Source organism: Mauremys mutica, chromosome 8, assembly GCF_020497125.1.
Source record: "Mauremys mutica isolate MM-2020 ecotype Southern chromosome 8, ASM2049712v1, whole genome shotgun sequence".
Taxonomy (NCBI): Eukaryota; Metazoa; Chordata; order Testudines; family Geoemydidae; genus Mauremys; species Mauremys mutica.
In genome coordinates, this window is record NC_059079.1 from 16171120 (window position 1) to 16188116 (window position 16997).

General features: G+C 39.1%; 1 protein-coding gene across 7 annotated transcripts in view; it reads left to right on the top strand.

Moving 5' to 3' along the window:
* The window catches only part of NFIA (nuclear factor I A), a 437679-nt gene that overhangs the window by 371049 nt on the left and 49633 nt on the right, over positions 1-16997 (top strand). For 5 of the 7 annotated variants that reach the window (XM_045028576.1, XM_045028578.1, XM_045028580.1 and 2 more), the window contains one exon: positions 11542-11670. The exons of the other annotated variants lie outside the window; for them this stretch is intronic. In XM_045028576.1, coding sequence (XP_044884511.1) covers positions 11542-11670 — 129 coding nt within the window. The remainder of the gene's footprint in view (positions 1-11541; positions 11671-16997) is intronic. 7 annotated transcript variants of the gene reach the window in all.

Below are 16997 nucleotides of genomic sequence, written 5' to 3' on the forward strand. Positions count from 1 at the left end.
ACTTGATTTCACAGTTCAGACCATTTTAAGAGGCTTAAAATTATATTTCTGCACTCCTCTGTAAAACTCAATTGCTTTTTAAATTTTTGCTTTAAATAAAGTTACAGGGGCTCCTTATTATGTCAGTTGTACATTTTGACAATTGTAAAGACAATATGCCATCAATAAACTACAAGATGATACAAGAACATATGTCTGATTATTCTTTTTTTGTACACGAAGTAAAATTTATCATCTAGCACAAACTTGATTACAAATTTTAAAACAACTTAAATCGGAAATTCCAGCTTGAAAAGAACATTAAAATATGTAAGCATGAAGTTTAAGGAGTCTTCTGCCATCGGTACATATGGGATTTGTGTGTATAACTTTCACTAATATTAATGAGGAAAAATCCTGAGTGTTTGCATTGATTCACAAACATCTGGCGAGCCAGATCATGAGTGGGAATTGCAGCAAGGCACAAAATAATCAGTGTGACATTCTGACACTGTGTCACCGTGTTTGTGTAGTGCCCACCTGTTGCTGTCATGGATTATCGATGCAACACCACAAAAGAATTTCTGGAACTCTAACTGCAATACTGCTGTGGGTCTCTGTGCTAGTCTAGTTTTCCTGCTTTCCCTATGCTAAGAGGAGGAAGTAGGTGTTTCTCCTTTCTTTCCCTCTTTCCTCTACCCCCAATTCCTTCCTAGCTACTTGGATGGACAGGGAGGGAGTAGCTCTGATCTGTTTGCTCAGCACTCCCCCCTCCTACTCTCATAGCACAGGGAGTGCCTCTGTGTTTGAACTCTGCTTACTCTAGGCAGAAAAAGCGGAATCACTAAACCCTTGGATGCTGTAATAGTTGCATGCAGATCTCCAAAGAGTGCTCTAAAGCCTCCCATTGACTGTCACTGGCTTCTGGAGTCAGTTTATCTTTTATTCTTATAAAATATGTTGTCTGCTTTGTACTGCGTTGTGACATCTGAAGCCAGATTCCTGTTAAAAACAAAAAAACCCAACCTGTGTATAAATTTAGACCACTTCAGCACAGATGACACTTCCTTTATGCAGGAAAATGTGCAGAATGCTCATTGTGTTTCAAAGCTATTAACCCCTTGGCATCAAGAGTCAGGATATTTCAGTGTTGAGCACTAATGCAAAATATATTTGCATTTAGTGGCTGGGGCATCAGACCTGCCAGCACCAAGATGTCAAAACTTCTTTCTGGATGTGGTTAACGGAAACATCTTGGGGAATAACTCCAAAAAGTGGCAAAGTCAACCAACCTAAGGCTATTCCCAGGTCTGCATATTCAAATAAAGACCATTAAACAGAATCCCTCCAAAACAGCATAGACATATTTTGCAGCTCCACAGGAGCAGTTTTCTGGGGCTTCATATTCCTATCTGCCATTGTGTCTAACAATAAAAATAAATCTGTCCCATGCCAAACCTGGCAACAACTTGGTCAAAGGGCAAGATGCATCCTCCTAGTGGTCCTACATAAACTACTTTAAAAAGTTATTGTAAAGAGGTCTTTCTCTCACTATATGGGCTGTTTTGCAGCCTTATGTGCTACAGCTTGATGGAGCCTAAATGCGTCTATCTTCTGTGATGTGGAAGCCTGACCAGCAGCCAACATTTTGTGATTCTACAGCTTTATACAAGTTTTCTCTTAAGGAACCCAGAAACTTTCCGTCACTCCACCCCTGTTCATTCAGGCCCTTACCATGGTAATGGGATTTATTCACATCAGGAGAATAGATGAAAGGAAGTTGTTGGCAATACCTGGACAGGGAAAAAAGGGATATTTCCTGTTACATGTAAAGTTTAAACAGATTCTCAAATAAAATGTAACAGTTGCAGGGCAAAATGCTGTGATCCAAAGTGGAGCAAAATTCCAGTGACTTTTGCATAGCCTATCTTGCCTATTGGGAACATCCCCAAGTACCTGGCAGTTTGCTTTGAATTTTAGGTGGTATCTTGTGCACTCTTGTGGATGCATTCAGCCCTCATGATTCTCTTATCGTGCTTTCAAGAGAAACTGCGATTGCCACTGTCATTTGTTATGTGAGACCAGGCTGAGATATTGTAATAAGTGTTTCTTATATTGTCTCACTACATAGACCAGAGCTCATCAAATCATTAAGGGTGCATGAAATCCTGTCCCTATTGCAGTCAGTGACAAAACTCCCACTGTCTTCAGCAGGGCCAGGACTTCACCTAGTATCTTCTAGGCTGCAATAAATGTAAAAACTATTTTTCCCCACCCCATCTCCTTTTAATTTCCCTTACGAAACAAGAATCTCTCGGGAATCACGGTAGCTTCAGAGAAAAATGTGGTGGGCGTGCTTACACAACCATTGTATATGATTTTATTCCTACTGTCTGGCTCCAGCAGACTTCTTCACAGGATGAAAGAGAAAACTCCTATCATGCTCAGGGTATGCTGCTGTCTTCTACTACGTTCAAAATATTCATCATAAATGTTCTGCATTCTCTTTGCTATGATCTGTGTATGCTGCTATTGTGGGAATTTCTTTCACATAAATCGTTCTCTTCAGTGATACTCAAAAGCACTCACTGTCAAAAATGCCTTTTCTCTCTTAGGACCCATTCCACTGCCATAAACCTTGGGTTCCCGTGCACTCCCCTCTCCTTACAATGTGCAGCTTCTTCTTTTATTAAACCCTCCATACTCCTACCTCCTGTACATGGAAACTTTCATATCCTTCCAGGGAGCACCTCTCTCCTTCTCCAGAGTTTTGGAGGATTTGCAAACAGAAAAAATTGTTTTATTTCATCTAGCAGACTCTTCTGCATTAGAAAAATGGGGACTTTAAAAATGTAGTGTGCTTGTTTTTTCCTCAGTATAAACTGCCAAATCTTCCTGTGGCTCTATCTACGATGCCAGCATCATGATGAAATTGTCCTTCCCATCACAGGAGCACTAGTTTGGAACTTAGTCTCTCAAATAAAAGAACACACCAGCTGTCAGTCAGCAACAAATTCCTTCTGCATTATGTAGCTGAAGATGGCTGTTGCCATCCTCTGACTTTTAAGATAAACTATTAAGGTGTGATCTATTTCATACTTTGCAAGTACCACTGAATACCAATACATAACAGTTTCCTGGGTGCACTCTTGACCTGTATGACTGTAAATCCATTTTCACCATTTGATATACTGCACATGTTCAAATTGCTGTAACTTCTTTCTTTGGAATAGTGAATAAACTCTTCACCCCCACATTGTGCAGAAATCATGTGACCTGCCAGTATCTCTCTGTTTTAATAAGACTTTTTAATTAGCTGTGATTTACATTTAATCCTGTTTAAGTACAGTCTATTTATTAATTGAACAATATGTTAAATGGTTGTATATAGAATTGGAATCTTCAGAAGTAATGTTAACACTGAATTTATTCTTGTCATTGTAAAAGTCCATTTAAAACATTATCGTGCAATAGGTAAGGTCATAGGTCTAAATAATGTGCATATTTTACCCTTATCCATCACATAGTTTGTGAGGTTAGTAGACATCATTGTAATATATGACCATGGATGGATTTGATCTATTAGAGTCAACAAATATGGAACAAATGGTGTTTGAGAAAATAGATTCAGATTTTCTGTTCCATATTGTTTTTGGTTACTAAAACTCCCTTTAGTATCACGTGAAATGTAGCATCCATATGCATCTGGGGAAGATATAGCTGAACCGTAAATCTATTGGTCTTTTACTTGCAAAAATATCATACCTCAGCTATGATCATATGCAAAGATTTTTTAGAGGGCTTTGTAAATGCCATTTGAATTTACAATGGCACTTTTTTGCCTTACAGCCATTGATGTTCCATCTCCAAAGCACTCACATAAAGGCATATTCTCATACGGATGGCTGCAATTTGTGCCTACTTCTATATCTAATCTACCAAATATATTGAAAAGCTCTCATAAAACATTGCCGCAGAACAACCTTAATTTTGAATTTCAATGGCTAGCTATCGAAAGACATTTTTGATTCTTATATTTTTTTTCTGTGCCATAGAAAAGGACATTGAAGCTAACACTGAATCTAACATTTAGTTGAAATTTTTAATTTTTCATTCTATACATTCAACTTCTCATAATTTTCAAATAATAAAAAATCTCATGAAATTATTTTATAAAGTAATTGATAGTATGTGAAGTATTTATTAGTGACCTCGCTGATCACTTCAATAACATAGCTGGAAGATAGCTTTGCATATCAAATGTAAATCAATCCAGATGATGTTACACGTGTGTCCATACAAACAAATAGGTTCCTGTTCTTCTTTCTGTAACCCATGTTGTACCACAGATTTTTAGGCAAAGCCCCTCATTGATTTTAGTGGGTACTTATCTGCTTAAAAACTGATGGTAAGACTCCTACTGCAAATTGCATAACTCTCTGGGCCAACTTTTCTGCTGGTATGACCTGATGCCACTCTATTGTAAATGGAACGGCATCATTTCACACCAGCAGAAATTTTTATCCTCATTATTTGGGACAAGAATCTGGTCTTGTTTTCATTACCATTGTTGGCTAAGATTTTCAAAGGGACCTAAAGGACTTTAATTTCTGAATCCTATTGAATTTCAGAGTGAGTTGAGCATCTAACTCCCTTAGGCACTTTTGAAAATCCTAGTCCTTATTTTTAATCAATCTCTTTTTAACAATTCTTTGGAACAATTACTGGGACAAAGGTTTTACTGCTGTATTTGGAATATTGAAGTTGTTATGTCTTTGAAGAGTTAGTATGTCTCTATTGTTTCATTATCTTAAATATTTGGAAGCCATTCTGGTACTATGCTTATGAGTGGATAGATAGATAGATCCAGAAGAAACTGATATTGTGTATCAACTGATTTTCATATAGAGTAGTCTAAACTGATAAATGGCAGAATGCGGATCTTTTATTTTATTTATCTTTGTTCATTGAGCTGGCTTTTGTTTTAAGAAATGTGACACTTATTGGTAGGAATCGAGCAGTGATTGTGGGGAGCACAGGAGAAGATGCATCCCAAACATACAACTAGAAATTCAAACAATTGAAAATAAAGTACACTTCTTAGACAAGGAGCAAACTTCCACCTTTCTTGTATTGTGTGCATACTGGAGTTACAACTAGAGTAAACTGACGTACAGCACTTAATGTGATCAAGTGTCAGCTGATGACTGCTAAAATTTGTTTAGCAGTAAGTGTAACAAATATGACAGACATTACCATGGTCATCAAAATTACAGGAAACTCAGGAGGACAAGTTGAAGGGTCCCCTTACCAATTTACATGACCAACACTTCTGTAGAATTCTGACTGATCTCAGTGGCATGCTGAGGTCATTTTCACAATAGAATGAACAGTCCTTGCATGATTCCTCCAACATATCAGATACTAATAAGCTTTCATTCAACAGCCATCTTGCCTTCATGCATCACCTTTTATTTTGAAACAAATGTTTTGTTTTGTCCACTCCCCATTAATATTTGAGCCTCCCATATTCCTCTTTATAGTACCTCAAGGTGTTACTAAAGCTCAAGGTTCTATTGCACCCTTATCTTTTCGTATGAAATTCCAGTGTCAGACAGCTACTGGGAGTGTTTTGGTAGATGGAAATTAGTTAACACAAATATGACTGACTTGCTATTGGGTTGTGTGTTATGATTTAGATGATATATGGTGTATTATCAAGAAGGTATTGGCTAAAGACAATACTAAAGTGAAATTAGATGGAGGTCACATTAGATATATAACTATCTAGAAAGAGAGAGGGCATCAGTCTCCTCTTACACTAATGTACCTCCATTCACTTCACTGTAGTTACTCCTGCTTTATACAAGTGTAAGTGAGAGGAGAATGACCCCATAGAGTGTGTGGAAAGTAGGCTACTAGGTATCTGTTTACTGTGGGAATGTTTTTTGTGGATTGAATTCTTACACATCCTTCTCTAATTCATTTAATAGACATCAGTCTCTTACATGGAAATTTTAAGACTCTTTGGATGTATGTTAGGAAGGCTTTTGTGTACTTTTTGTACTGGCAAATATCAGGAGGTACAGGAATTAAAAATATCGCAGTGCTCCAGTGATCCTTAGAAGATGGTGAACGTGAAATATTCCTGTACATTCATTGATTAAATTTGGGTTGGAGGTTTGCGAAGTGCAGAGTTTTGGAAGGTCTTACTGCGGGACTTCATCATCAATTCAATGGCTCCAGTAACCAGAAGCACTGAAGGACCAGGGTTCCATTTACGCTTGTGTTTGTGCATTGAGCAGAAGGGTGTGATGCATGATCTGGAATGAACAAAATAGCTTTGTGTTTAGGAATTGCCAAATTAATGAAAATTCAGAACGCTTTAATTTTGAAAATGAAAACAAATTCTTTGGAGAAAATATTGCTGCGGACAGTTTCAAGATTTCTGTTGTCTGAATTTTCTGTTTATTGTGTACTGTTCTTAAACTTCTTTTTAACTGAAAAACCAATGAAAAACTAATATTTGGTTTAAAAAAACACATCTTGTTCCATTTAGCACCATTATGGGCCTGCTCTTGCTCCCACTGAAGAGAGTGACAAACCTTTAATAAATGGGCGCAGGCTGAGGCCTGATATGTTTGGCTTTATATATATATATAATGACAAGAATAAAAGTACAGTAAGTTGAGGTATCCACTTAGATTTCCACCTGTGTTTTATAGTACAAAATCCCTCAATTTTCCTTTTTTATTTAGCAGTTAGCTTTTCCATTTATTCTGCAGTTAAAATTGTCAAAAAAATTTAAATGCTGTTGGCTCATTTCTCTTCTCAGTTACACTCATATCAGTCAGGGAGAATCAGACCCAGTCTTTATGAAATCTGTGACTCTGAACAAGAAATGTAGGGCTCATCAGGGATTTGGACTTCATGGCTATGGGGGGAGTAAGAACCCCCTTAGATCCCACGTGGGGTACCCAGACCTGGGCTCAGGCAGTGCTTGTTTACATCTTCCTCACAGCATGTGAGTAGGAAGGGTCAAGGAATGGGTGGAGCCTGGCTCCCCCCCATTCACTGGCCGGCCAGTACAGCTGAGCTGGTTTGAGGGACATTATAATTTGCTGCTGCCCGTGAGCATACAGGAAAGAGGAACTAATTGTCACTCCTCATCACAATACCGCCTGGCATGGTACGACTTATCCACCACCCCTTATTCAGAGCTGCGCCTGATGTGGAAGGCTAGTCCTTAGTGTGCTGAAACCACCATGCTATCAGGAATATAGTGGAAGGAATTTAAAACGCCATGGTTCTCAAACATGGGTGCCAAAAGTTGGGCATCCAAATCCATGTTTAGTCATCTATCTATCTTAGGTTAAAAGATGGCATGATTAAACACCTCAGTCTTTAATCTAATTATTTTCACAGCATCCCTGTGAGTTAGGGAAGTACTATTAAATAAGTGGCCTGGTTTTTAGAGGTGTGAAGAACCCACACCACCAGTTGAAGTCAGTGGGACTTAGTAAGAGTTGCAGTACCTGGGCCATTTTTTTCTGGATGATTAAACTTCAGTCTCATGTGCTTTTGCTTTCCTGAAAGAAGCTAAAGTAGAATTGACCAGGACTGAAAAGTATGACTTAGTGAAAGAACAAAATAAGAATATATGAAATGGATGGACTAAAGAATATGCAGGATAAATCAGGCACATCAACCAAACATATGGTGCTAAGTGAGAGGGGGTATTTTAAATTGAAAGAAAAAAAAAGCCATTTCTGGCAGTCTCAGGGATGATGTCTCGTGGCTGTGATAAATTTAGAAGAATGGGACATATTTTGGCTTGTTCTTGGAAACCTTTTTCTTGCATGCAAACTGTATTTCTCCTTTTATTAACCCATTCATAGAATGTTTGAATTTTGCTGCTAGAGCACCATGCTAGCTCGCCATAAAATGTGAATGATGCTAATTGCTTTGCACTGCCTAACTTACTGCTGCCCCCTTCCATCTTAAAGGACAAAATTTGCTCAGAAGTGAGCTGGCAGTTCATCCCCTGCTCTGTTCTTAGTCAAGTTTAAGTTAAATAATTAAAATCTTGTTTGCATATTCCAATGAACTGTGAAGCAGTTGCTTTTTCCTTGAGATCTGATGGATACAATCCCTTATAATAAACTAATAATTTAGCATCAAAAGTAAAACAAGATCAAAAATTCAATAGTCTGTTGTTTCAAAACCAAACCATTTAACAATGATAAGTTAAAATGATAATTATTATCATGATAATTAATTAATTATGATTCCAGCATCATCATTTGTTTTTCTATCCATTGGTTATTTCATAACTAAATTTATAGTAGAAGCTCTGTTTGTACATTACAGCTGTTTTGATCTTATAAAAACCTTTCCCATATGATAATGACGCCACTCAGCTCTGCCATAGTTCAAGATCATTTGGCCTTTTCATTCTAAATCCTCAGTTTTAGGTGTTTATAACTCAGTCATGTGAATTTGCTTTGGGTTGGTGCATATGTTCTCAGCCCAGAGAGATTTTTGTTTTAAACAAAAGTTGGATTAAATCAATTAAGCAGTTTTATAGCACTAGAGCAGAAGAAAGTTTATGGGCTGTCTAAAATGTTTTAGTGTCTTCCTCATAACCACATTGCTAGAGGATATGGCGAAAAGTGGAAGATACAAGGAACGCTGCTCCTACCTGAACATGGGTTTATGGTCCAGTAGAACTGCTCTGTGTGCAGTCCCACTTCTCATGTTCTTGCCACAACCCTAACACACTCATTCCCTCCTCTGAATTCCAGTGCAGAGATCTGCCCCTGAGGGCCTCTGCAGTTCCTGGCCCTCACTACACAGAGGAAACTGAGCATTTCCATGCATCTGGGGCCTTGTACGCCCATGCAGGCAGACACAGGATGTGCTCTTAATGTGGACATAAACATTTAATAATTAAACTTACCTTGAAAATTTCTGAGCATGAAGAGGGCTTGTTTCCCTTGTTTTCCTTATGTTTTTGAATTAAACAAAATATTGTACTGTGGATTAAGGATTAATTTCAGCCCTTTCTCTGTATTCAGTACCTCCCTTCAGCTCCCCAACACGCAAAGGAAGTACATGAGCTGCATCCTCCCATAAGGTAATGCAGCCTGCTCCCCCGGTGCACCCAGCCAGCTCCGTGGACAAGTGCAAAGGAGATGTCATGGTCCTGTCCCCTTTAGGGAATTCCAGATTGGATTTAATGGTTTCCCAAAGGGAGCTGTTCCTGTGCTCCTGTTAGCATAAGTACTGTGATTGCCCCTAGCCACTGTGGGGAGGATGGCTCATTACACACCCCCTCCCCTCCTGCACATCTGTGCAAGCTCAAGGACCACTGTATACTGAGTGTGCACACATGTTTATACTGTGTGCACATGTGATGCCCATGGACGGACACACACACACATACAGCAAAAATACTTGAACCTGTTACTTGGACTATGACATGGCCATTGTTTTTATTGAGGAATAGAGTCTTTGCTTGCTGTGGAGGGAAACATTTAAAAATAAAGCGATTTAGACATCACTTCCGAACATGCCCAGATGGCATCTGCCAAAATTTTTAGCATACCCTAATTAAGCTCCATCCTTTTTGTGACATCACAATGTACATTCATTCTCCTTGCCATTTGACCAGTGGATTAGCAGGCTACGTTGAGACACATTGCATCTGAAAGACTGTTAATACTTCATTCAAACACATTACAGTTCAGTCCACCTTCACATGCCTCTCCCCCATCAAAAAGACTTTATCATGATTAGAGAAAATCATGAGAAAATAGATCCCATTTTTGTTGCATTGTGCCACAGTCCCTCTATTCTAAACTTGTATTTTAAAATAAAATTTAGGTGTTAACTTTTTCCTGCTGTGAAGAAACAGCCACCACCAGGGAAACACTTGATAGAAAACAGTCTCTAGATCAGGGGTCGGCAACCTTTCAGAAGTGGTGTGCTGAGTCTTCATTTATTCACTCTAATTTAAGGTTTCGCGTGCCAGTAATGCATTTTAACACTTTTAGAAGGTCTCTTTCTAAAAGTCTATAATATATAACTAAACTATTGTTGTATGTCAAGTAAATAAGGTTTTTAAAATGTTTAAGAAGCTTCATTTAAAATTAAATTAAAATGCAGAGCCCCCCGGACCAGTGGCCAGGACCTGGGCAGTGTGAGTGTTGCTGAAAATCATCTTATGTGCCGCCTTCAGCACGCATGCCACAGGTTGCCTACCCCTGCTCTAGATAAACACTAGTTGCTTCAAAATGGGACTTCTCCTACGCCCCCACTTTAGTTAACTTACTGATATGTGAGCTGCAAAACTTAATTGGGACCATTAAGACTCCAGTCCTGCAATGCACAAGCACACTGCCTTGTGTTGTAAATTAATGTCTTGGGGACTATAAAGCTACCATTATTAAGAACAATCAATTTTCTTTTTTGCTATTTCAATTGTAGCCCAAAGAACTTGACATTATTTTTTCTGCATATCTGTCAATAGATAGATACACTGAAAATGAACTATAAATGCAGTGTGGACAATCTGAATGTGTGTGAATCTATGTCTGTAGTAATATAGATACTGACCCATACACACACGTACTATATATATAATACTGCATATCCACCTATCCTAGTATAGACAGCATACTAAACATCCCAGATTTTAGTGAGTTCATTGCAAAACATATATTCTACTAATATTTTTGATATTGCATCAGAGCTGAATGACCCACAGAGTTGATATGATATCAACAAAAATGGCTCACATGGAAGAATAAATCCAAATTGTCATATTAACACTGCACTAAGTCTGAAGGTCAATATAATGGCGATAGAAATGTTTTCACCCCAGTGGCAGTTCTGTTTTCTATGGGAAGCATCTGCTATATTTTCACGGGTATAGCAACTGCTCTGAAACTATATAATTGTGACTTTAATATACACACACGCATTTTAAAAAAATTAAAATAAAGCAAAGATAACCACACAAATAAATGCTTTTAAAATAACCAAGTCTTAACTAAGCTGAGGAAGGATAAGGAAATTCAGAGTTTGGAGTGAGATTCCTTCTTTCTCTCCTTGTGTATTGATCTTGCAACACACTTAAAATATCCATGTGCAATAATCCAATAAAATAGTGTGAGTTAAGGACAGACTAGCTAGCAGCGTTAACTATTTAAAAACATGTAAAAATCCAAGTGCTGTAACTATTGCAGGTTTCTAAAGATAAAGCATAGTTAGGATTTAATAATAAATAATAATTAATAATAACAAAAAAGCTGCATCTTCTCTGTACTTCAGATTTAAAAGACAAATATGGCTGCATTTTAGTACTTATTACTCAGAGCAAACCAGGGTCACTCCTGCCCCAAAAAGATCATAAATAAAAGTGAACTTTCAACTGCTTGTATTCAATTTTATTTGTCCTTTAAGTTTATTTAGCTGCTTCTGCACCCACTTTCACAATGCATAGGCTGTCGTTCCATGACCTAGCATTATTAAATTGCACTTATCAATCATTCTTGCCAGGAATGCCATCGCCAACCACATTAAAGAAGTCAGAGAAGTCTGGTTTCAGCAGTCCCTCGCCTTCGCAGACCTCCTCCCTTGGAACGGCATTCACACAGCATCATCGACCTGTCATTACAGGACCCAGAGGTGAGGCCTTACCCAAGAGCCCCGAATCAGCTTAAACTTTAGCCTCCACACCCCTGAATCAGCCTTATTTTCTACTGAAAGTCACCATCAGCCTGTGACACACATGATAAGAGGTTTTGCTATTTCAAAGCTGGTAGCCTGAAGGTTTCAGTTATTGAGTACTGTTTGTTTACTGGGATCTGTTTGTTAAAGTTTCTGGTGACAATTCAACATTTTCCAAAGTTTTTTGTGGGGAGAAGTCATTATTTTTCATCAGAAAAATTACAGAACGGGTTACTTGCTGTGTGTTTTTATTGTCCATGTCAATATATACAATAGGGTCATTTATCTGCTAAAGATGGGGACTCCTCATTCAACATCTAAACTGTGCTAATCTCCTTTCGACATCCTCGGTTTTCATTGCGTGTCATTTTGTATTCAAGCTGTTGGCATTAGTGTGCCGGAGAATTGCCCTCATTAGTGGACTCCTTTGAAGTTGTAGATTGGTTCCTACAATACTTTGGCTGGTTTTCTTCACAATATTTTTTGACTAGCTTTTCAAATAAAACAGATGTCCTCCGGGTCTCCATGTACTTATACATTTGTTAGAAAGATATATCCACATTAACCTAGAAAAAATAAATATGATACACCGTTCACGTTAGAAAGAGATCACATTTGCGCACGGTGCTGTCCACAAATGAATGAATCGTTTAGTAAATTTTCTGTGTGAAAGTATAAAAATGTGAATGAAATAATTGTAACAGTTCTTTCTGTCATGGGTTTTGCTTTATTCAAAATAATTATTGTTCAATTGATGAGGTGTGGAAGACTTACTAGCAACTCGTACCTGGATAAAAGAAAGTCCACATTTTGTACTTTCCTTTTTATAAGATGTCTTTATTGGGTTTATTGTCATCACTTACATCAGTGTAACCAGGAATAAATCTATTGTCTGTATACTGTAAGGGGATGGTGCATAAGTCTGTGGAAAATCGCCAGTGTAAAATTGGTATTAGTTTAGAATCAGTCTTAAAGTTTCTGTATAGTTTTAGAAATTTAAAACATACTGGACTAATCAGTGGAGTCAAGTTGTTGGCTGTTAATCATATAAGAATTATTATTTTCCTGTGAGAACTAAGGTACATATAATATCTTCAAAAAACGTAGATAATTGGTGATAATAAGAAGGCGTGAATGAAATGAAAGTAATATTAACAACATAGTGTGCTGCACATCAGCTGACACTAAATTCCTACCTTGTAATACTCCTAAACTTTCTGCCCTTTAGTTCTGTTCTATTGACTAGTTGGTTAACAAATCCTATTCAGTATTTAGTTAGATTTTACCTTACCCCCAGTTTATTTAATTTAAGACATACCAGACTAAAGCAGAGCGGCGACTCACAGGTATGGCGCCTCCTGCTAGTTGGCCAGGGAATTAGCTTTTCCAGCTCCGGAGTGCCCTCTGCTGGCCGATGTCCCACTTGCCGCTGGCCCCTGTGTCCCTCCTGGACTCCGGTGCCCCTTTACGTCGGTCTGATTGGGGCGTGGCCCCAGCTGTGGCTGTTTCCCCAATCAGCCGAGGCCTGCTGCTCTCCCTAGCAGCAGTCCTCACGCAGCCTCAGCCCTGTCCCAGGGCTGATTTCAAGCCCTTCAAGGCAGGAGCGGGTGACCACCCCGCTACACAGACCAATATGCACCCATTTGTGCCCTTACTTAGACTCTGTGTGTTTTGCATTTGTATGTGGTTTAAACAAAAATATGTCACTATACAAGTCTTGTTCAAATTTATCAACAGTATCTATTGAGAAATTTGGTGTGCAGTTGGGGAAAACTGCCAGTTGGGTGAGGAGACTGTTCACAAGGGTGCAAAGAATTTGAAAGATCAAATTATAATGATTCTCTTTCACAATTTTATTTTTAAATGCTGGAAGAAAATGCGTGCACTAACTCTGTAGAAGAGAATCATAGTTCCTAGTGTATTAAACAAAAATCTGCTTTTTTCAGCATCAGTCAGTGAGATCTTGTTCCACTTGAGGCTCACTCCCTAACATATTTTTGTGGATTTTCAAGGAAATCCCACTCTCTGTTAATATCTGAGTTCCTTTGAGGTCCTTTTAAGAGTATCACCCAGAAGGGTCTTGTTCCAAACTGGAATCTTTATTGGATAGATGGCTCCTCTCCAGGACTCTATTTCCACTGATCACGGGCTGTCTTTATTCCTCTTCTCCAACAATTATTCTGTTCTGAGGTGGATTACTATATTACCATCTGCAAATCCAGACTGTGACCTTTGTTCAATCCCCCAAAGTGTACATTAGAATCAGCAGCAGAAGAGGAAGGAGAGAAGCTTTTCAAGCATAAGAAGATGACACTTAAGGAGCAATAACCTCATTATATGAATTGATATATTCTCCAAACAATTATTATATATTACTAGTTATTGGAGGTTGCACAATTTACTGGCAACATGACAAGTATCATAGAATCATAGAATTCAAGATCAGAAGGGACCATTATGATCATCTAGTCTGACCTCCTGCAAGATGCAGGCCACATAAGCCGATCCACCCACTCCTTAAGCAAGTAAAATGTAGTGTACACTGTCCGTTCACCTTGTGTGGTGAGAAATTTCCATGAGTTCGCTTATATCATGTATCAGTGGCCAAGGGTCAGTCATGTACTATATTTTGGGTCTTTTTTGGGGTGAATACAGTGCACTAAACAGTCTCCATGCTGCTGAGAAAAATCAGTGAGAAAGAAGTTGTATATAAGCAGGTTACAATCATAATAAACCCCTGAGTCAGCCAAACAATTAAAAAAGGATCCTTTTGAGGGGGGAGTGTGTGTACCGCAAACATTTCACATTCATACCAATACAAATTATTTGCACACACTGTGCAAAATAGAGAGCAAAGAAACGTGTGTAGAATGTTTAAGGGATATGCCGTTGGCAGTCCATTGTTTTAAGTTCTCCGTCACACACTTGCAGCTTTCACAGCCTTCCAACCATGCCTTGGAACCCTGTTCTAGTTTACAAATGACTAAAGATGCACAGAGCCTTTCCTAGCAGTCTGCAGAATGAAACATTGCGAGAACAAAGCCATTGTGGGGATCAGTGTTGGGAAGCTGGTCCAAAAGTGGATGTGTCTGTTATGAAGTGTTCCACTGAATGAAACAGTTAGAAAACCCCATGGAATGGACTGAAGCAAGCAGCTGTGCTGTGCTATGGAGGGCCGTGTGTGGCAGCTTCTCCTCTGTGCTGGTGCCAGCTCTTAATACACCTATGCAGTGGCCAGCTGACAGAATCTGGGGCTGGCCAGAGGATCAGATGTGCAGTGAGTCCTGGCCAAGGATCTTAGTTCTTTAGAGACTGTCTCTTCTGTTCCCTACAGCTAACAGATGGTGGCAAGTTCCAGGTTTCTTTAGTGGTAAGCTACCAAAGTGATTCATGGATCCTCACTTAACGAGGGCAGTTTTTCTTGGCATGACTCCATGAACCTTGATCTTCTCTGAAGCAGGATACATAGGTCTCAGACTAAGTATTATATCTGGCAGTTGGCAGCATTACCTATAGCCTTAGTTTTAAATTTTGACGTGACTATCAGCTTTAAAATAAATTGCAAATTCTTAAAAATTCAAGCAACAAGATTTTTATTTCTTAAGTACTATACTCTCATGACATGAGGGTAACATCTTTGATGGTCAGTGTGTTCCAACAAAGTGATTATGCACTGCAAAGCCAACCTGTTTCCCAGTCATCAGGCTGCTTGCAATCTTTACCAGACAGCAAAATACTGAAATAATAGGCAATATTTACATAGTAGCAATGTACTAATGCCCGAAAAGCTCCTTACACTTTAGTGACTTTACCACCTGAAGCTGGCTACAAAGTTAAACTGACCATGATCATGAAATCCTAGAGAGGTTCATACAACAGCCCATCTTGACATGTACATCACTTCTCACAGTATGACTGTGTAGATCCTGCAGGCAGGCAGGCAGGTAAAACAGAAAGAAAGAAAGAAAGAAAGAAAGAAAGAAAGAAAGAAATGAAGGAGGCACACAAATACAAAGAACAGGGAACAGGGGATGTTGCAGAAAGTGAGGAACCCAAAGCAATGGATATGTGAGCAGAAGAGAGGCATGCAGGAAAAAAAGCACTAGGGGAATGTCTAATGTTGTCTTAATGTGATTTTCCCACATAGTACAGTATTTCCACTGAGACTTGGATGGTCACCAAAGTGTGTCATTGTGCTTCAAAAGTGTGCCTGTTGGTTGCCCATTAAACTAACGTGCAGCAAATCACTTAATGAATTTGTACTGACTGACTGTAATGGAGTGGGCTATACAGTGACGTATACCATTGTGAAATAATATATTCCAGAAAGGAATCTCTCCAGTTGCCCCTAGAGGTTCCCTCAGGGTGCTGGTTATTGTATGCTATATCATAGAATCATAGAATATCAGGGTTGGAAGAGACCTCAGGAGGTCATCTAGTCCAATCCCCTGCTCAAAGCAGGATCAACACCAGCTAAATCATCCCTGCCAGGGCTTTGTCAAGCCAGGCCTTAAAAACCTCTAAGGAAGGAGATTCCACCACCTCCCTAGGTAACCCATTCCAGTGCTTCACCACCCTCCTAGTGAAATAGTGTTTCCTAATATCCAACCTAGACCTCCCCCACTGCAACTTGAGACCATTGCTTCTTGTTCTGTCATCTGCCACCACTGAGAACAGCCGAGCTCCATCCTCTTTAGAACCCCCCTTCAGGTAGTTGAAGGCTGCTATCAAATCGCCCCTCACTCTTCTCTTCTGCAGACTAAACAAGCCCAGTTCCCTCAATCTCTCCTCATAAGTCGTGGCCCAGCCCCTTGATCATTTTTGTTGCCCTGTGCTGGACTCTCTCCAATTTGTCCACATCATTTCTGTAGTGGGGGACCCAAAACTGGATGCAATACTTCAGATGTGGCCTCATCAGTGCCGAATAGAGGGGAATAATCACTTCCCTCGATCTGCTGGCAACGCTCCTACAAATACAGCCCAATATGCCGTTAGCCTTCTTGGCAACAAGGCCACACTGCTGACTCATATATCGCCCAACCCTTTCCTAGAACCCTGGGTGAAACTACAAAGATACCAAAGCTAGACACTTCAATAGTTGATCAGTAAGATGTTAAAGACAAGCCAAACAACTGTGCCATAATATGAAAAAATCATACACATTTTGCAGAGTCTGAATACCCAGCACAGATTAGCTAACACAGTGATACTTAACCAACATACCAACTTGCCGAGGCAATTTAAAAATAAAGATGGGGTTATACCTGTGTGTAGCCAACCGTATG